The 5,615-nt window shown below is 40.8% G+C and overlaps 1 protein-coding gene across 1 annotated transcript in view; it reads right to left on the bottom strand.

Moving 5' to 3' along the window:
- Positions 1-2,062: 2,062 nt before the first annotated feature.
- prss1 (serine protease 1) overlaps positions 2,063-5,615 on the bottom strand; it is a gene marked incomplete at both ends in the record, with an annotated part of 7,701 nt that continues 4,148 nt past the window's right edge. Inside the window, 2 exons of the mRNA XM_083760648.1 lie at positions 2,063-2,212; positions 4,889-5,025. Of these exons, the coding sequence (XP_083616774.1) occupies positions 2,063-2,212; positions 4,889-5,025 (287 nt within the window). The remainder of the gene's footprint in view (positions 2,213-4,888; positions 5,026-5,615) is intronic.

The following is a 5,615-nucleotide window of genomic DNA, read 5'->3' on the forward strand; positions in this document are numbered from 1 at the left end:
CCTAGTCCCCATATATGGGGGACAAGGGGAGAGCAACCTAGTCCCCATATATGGGGGACAAGGGGAGAGCAACCTAGTCCCCATATATGGGGGACAAGGGGAGAGCAACGGACTTGAACTCATGCTTCCTTCATGTCTGAGTGTCCAAGTTGCTCCTTTACACCTGACAGGGGGGAGTTTCCCTGGTTGGACGTAGCGCGTGGAAGGAACACGTTATTCCAACCAGTTCCTTTCCCCTCCATCAGTGACATGTGTTTAACACCCGCATTAATTTCTACTTATTTATATAATATAATAAATTAATAATTTACATTTTGGGGATATCTTTCACAATAATGAATAAAACATGTTCTAGACATTCTAATGATCACAAAAAACCATATATTACAATTATTTTACCTACTTTTAGTCCAGACATTTTTAATTTGTGTGAATTTCAGCCTCTGGATGCAAATATCATGACCAATGGCATTGAAATGGCATTGCAATGAACATCACTGATGACGTTTAGGTGAAAAAAGAACAGAAACAAATAATAATAATTTAGTAATTAAATTAAATAAAATTGTTGCTAAAAAGCAACGCTGGGTCTTAGAGGGTTAAAAGAAAAATAAGCCACTTAAACCCTGCATGTTAGTTACTGCGAGGGTGAGGTCTAGCCAACACCAACACTGGTGTAGAACGGGTACGCAACCTTTGGCACCTTTATATGTGTGAGAGAGAAAACTATGTAAAAAAGATGTGGTCTAATTAGGGATGTATCGATGGGACAATTTGGCCGATATCTGATATAATTAATTGCTATTATGGCCGATAACCGATATCGATATGATCTCATTCTGTATTAAATTAAAAAATATATATAATTTTGTCCATTCTGAAAAAAGGCTGAATTTGAAGCAATGCCTCTATATTTTGAAACTAGGGATGCACCGTTATTGAAATGTTGGCTCATATCCCAACGTAAACATTATATAATATACTATATATATATATATATGTATATAATATATATATAAATGTTGGCTCATATCCCAACGTAAACATTATATAATATACATATATATGTATATAAATGTTGGCTCATATCCCAACGTAAACAGCTTGAATGTAGTATATCTTTTTAAATGTTCCAACTATTGACTCTTTTGAAAGCTTCCCCAGAAAACAATTTGCAGCCTTCATCATCACAAAAGGCCTTTTCAGGTTTTTCAACATAATTATAATAAAATTAAATATCTGCTAAATCCAATATATTATTTTACCGATATCGATTACCAATTAATTGGTTTAATCCTAATATCGGCCGATACAGATGTATTGCTGGTTAATCTCCCATCACTAAGTCAAATACACATTTGTATCTAAATTACTACCCGCACATAATTCTCCATTCATTAAAACACTGAACTCCGTTTGATGTGGTGTCATTCAAATGTAGGCCTATGTTGACATGGCACATAATGACAAGTATGGCACCCTCTAGAAATATGGAATCTAATTTAAAATGTAGGCTATAATGTCAAAGACACCATGCTTACTTTGTGATCACAATATTGTGACCCGGTCGATGGACAGACAGACAGACAGACAGACAGACAGACAGACAGACAGACAGACAGACAGACAGACATTATCCTTAGAGGTGAAACTATCTTTATTCTCTTGTTGCAACATTATGTTGACTTCCTGGTTGGCAGTGATGAATGTTGGGTATTTGTAGTTTTAGCTCATCGTGGCCTATGAGGTCTGGGGAGTTGTAGTTTTAGTTGTTCATGGTCTGGGAGATCTGGGAGTTGTAGTGTTTTAGTTGTTCATCATGGTCTGGGAGATCTGGGAGAAGTTGTAGTTTTAGTTGTTCATCATGGTCTGGGAGATCTGGGAGTTGTAGTTTTAGTTGTTCATCATGGTCTGGGAGATCTGGGAGTTGTAGTTTTAGTTGTTCATCATGGTCTGGGAGATCTGGGAGTTGTAGTTTTAGTTGTTCATCATGGTCTGGGAGATCTGGGAGTTGTAGTTTTAGTTGTTCATCATGGTCTGGGAGATCTGGGGAGTTGCAGTTTTAGTTGTTCATCATGGTCTGGGAGATCCAGGAGTTGTAGTTGCACACCTTGGCGTAGACGCCGGGCTTGTTCCTCTGAGCACAGCCGTAGCCCCAGGAGACCACACCCTGCAGCTTACCGCCACAGACCAGAGGACCCCCGGAGTCACCCTGAGGAACACCATGACAAACACAAACATCAGCAGTCTGAAAACTCACTTCTTCTTCAGACTCCATCTTATAGACTAGCGTCGCTGTCCCGCCCCCTTTCATGACCACGCCAGGCCCAAGGACTGTCTAAAGAGGATGAGACGAGAAGACCGTACGGGAACAGGAAGTTGTACATGCACACATTTTGGCATGTACAACTTCCTGGTCTCAACTGCGCATGTTCATTTCCTTCCATGGAGCAACATGGCGTCGCCCGTACGGCCTTCGCGTCTCGTCCTCTTTAGGCAGTCCTTGGTCAGGCCCAAGAAAGCTTAGAGAAGGAAAAGACACCACCGTCATGGTGTCACGTGACTGGACGCCAGGGCTGCGCCATGACACCCCACCACGCCCCCATGTGCAAGAACTCGCAGCGGAAGTTCGATGAATACATTGGAGTGGATGGGAGCCCGCTGGACATCTTGTAAAGAAACATTATTTATGAACGATAGCGACCTTTGTCATATAATCGGTCCAGGAATATAATAGAAGACATATCACAGATTGTTTTCCGACTGGGTGTTTTTCGACTTGCTAACTGTTTCATTTTATTCAGAAATTTAAAGAGCACAGGGTACGTTTCTGGGCTGCATGGGCTTAGCCTGCTGGTGGCAGTATTGGGTTCACATCACAATCCTGCCTTCAAAAGCCTATATTGTTTTTAATTCATCAACATTACAAACTAAATAACGCTTTAAAAATGTTGAGAATAAAGGATTTTGTCAGTGGTGTTTGATGAAATACTTTTTTTCATATTAACAGTAGCCTTAGGACCAACCCGCTCACCTCCCCCTATTTTCACACCGTGTAAAGTACCGTGCCGAATTCAAATAGCCACTACTTTGCATAACAACAGCTTTAACTGTTTATATACCTGAGCTGACTGTGAGCGCACGTAGCCGGTAAGCATGCCATGCACACTTGACTTAAGTTACAGGAGTGTGACTGCTATGGCTCCAGTAGGCTACTGCTGCTGTGTGGTGTTCTCCTCCATCAAATAACAGTTACAGATATATTCGTCCAAAGCAAACCTTTTAGTTTCGCTAGTGTCCAGTAAGGATGTTTGTCTGACCATTTTAAGTCTACTTTTGTGTTTTAGGCTTAGGGCCTTAGGCTATAGCCTACAGCTGTTCTGTGTGCATGCCGCGATGCGTGCGTGCGTGCGTGCGCGTCACGTTCCGTGGTACCAGTACAATTTCATTTATCCAGTCATTCATTCATATTTAACTTGAAACTGAATAAGGCAATGTCTGGAGTTGATAGAGCAAGCATTAACTTCTTTAAGGTATGCCTATGCCTACTATATTTTGAGGGAACACATGACTCTTAAATCGTTTAATTACCTCTACATTTCACATGCAAATATTATACTTTCACTACAATTATTAGTTATTACTGGACTACTATTAAGTTGTATTGTACTACTTAAAACTACTGTTGTATTATACTAGGTGGGTTGGTCCCAAGGCTACTGTTAATTTGCGTATTTATTCTGAAACTTAACCACTTGTAGAGCATATTACATTGTGATACTGCTAGGCAACTTTTACTTTAGTGAAAAAAAGTATTTCATCAAACACCACTGACTTGTAATATTGCAAAATCCTTTATTCTCAACATTTTTAAAGCGTTATTTAGTTTGTAATGTTGATGAATTAAAAACAATATAGGCTTTTGAAGGCAGGATTGTGATGTGAACCCAATACTGCCACCAGCAGGCTAAGCCCATGCAGCCCAGAAACGTACCCTGTGCTCTTTAAATTTCTGAATAAAATGAAACAGTTAGCAAGTCGAAAAACACCCAGTCGGAAAACAATCTGTGATATGTCTTCTATTATATTCCTGGACCGATTATATGACAAAGGTCGCTATCGTTCATAAATAATGTTTCTTTACAAGATGTCCAGCGGGCTCCCATCCACTCCAATGTATTCATCGAACTTCCGCTGCGAGTTCTTGCACATGGGGGCGTGGTGGGGTGTCATGGCGCAGCCCTGGCGTCCAGTCACGTGACACCATGACGGTGGTGTCTTTTCCTTCTCTAAGCTTTCTTGGTCAGGCCCAGGAAATGAATCCCAATGCATTTTTCCTCATAGACATTTCAAAAAGTATTTATTTAAAGACCTTTTAACTTAAGCGTCGTACAAAGCCAACTGGAGACGTGACAAATCATGACAACAAACACAATATTTTGGACCAAACAAATAATAACAAAGAAGAAAAACAACAAAAATAAGTGTTGTAACCTGCCGTTTTTTTCTACTTTCTAATTCTTTGTTTGGCCCAAAACATTGTGCTCGTGCTATAAGGGCTATAGAGCATATGCACCTGACAGGAGTCCTTGCCTCCCTCCATATATCTGTGATAATGTGATAGTTACCTGACAGGAGTCCTTGCCTCCCTCCATATATCTGTTATAATGTGATAGTTACCTGACAGGAGTCCTTGCCTCCCTCCATATATCTGTGATAATGTGATAGTTACCTGACAGGAGTCCTTGCCTCCCTCCATATATCTGTTATAATGTGATAGTTACCTGACAGGAGTCCTTGCCTCCCTCCATATATCTGTGATAATGTGATAGTTACCTGACAGGAGTCCTTGCCTCCCTCCATATATCTGTGATAATGTGATAGTTACCTGACAGGAGTCCTTGCCTCCCTCCATATATCCAGCACAGAACATGTTTCCGGTGATCTGACCGGGGTAGGCGTTCCTACAGGTGCTGTCACTCAGGATGGGAGCGTCGAGACACATCAGACGGTCTGGGTAGTTGTCTAGAGATAAACAGACATTATCAGAAGGTCTGGGTAGTTGTCTAGAGATAAACAGACATTATTAGACGGTCTGGGTAGTTGTCTAGAGATAAACAGACATTATCAGAAGGTCTGGGTAGTTGTCTAGAGATAAACAGACATTATTAGACGGTCTGGGTAGTTGTCTAGAGATAAACACACATTATTAGACGGTCTGGGTAGTTGTCTAGAGATAAACACACATTATTAGACGGTCTGGGTAGTTGTCTAGAGATAAACACACATTAGTAGACGGTCTGGGTAGTTGTCTAGAGATAAACACACATTATTAGACGGTCTGGGTAGTTGTCTAGAGATAAACACACATTATTAGACGGTCTGGGTAGTTGTCTAGAGATAAACACACATTATTAGACGGTCTGGGTAGTTGTCTTAGAGATAAACACACATTATTAGACGGTCTGGGTAGTTGTCTAGAGATAAACACACATTATTAGACGGTCTGGGTAGTTGTCTAGAGATAAACACACATTATTAGACGGTCTGGGTAGTTCTAGAAATAAAAACACCAGAGTGGAGACAGCGGGTATAGAGCGTTGCAGTCCCTCCCC

The sequence above is a fragment of the Protomyctophum parallelum genome (assembly GCF_964188405.1).
Source record: "Protomyctophum parallelum genome assembly, chromosome: 3".
Lineage (NCBI taxonomy): Eukaryota > Metazoa > Chordata > Actinopteri > Myctophiformes > Myctophidae > Protomyctophum > Protomyctophum parallelum.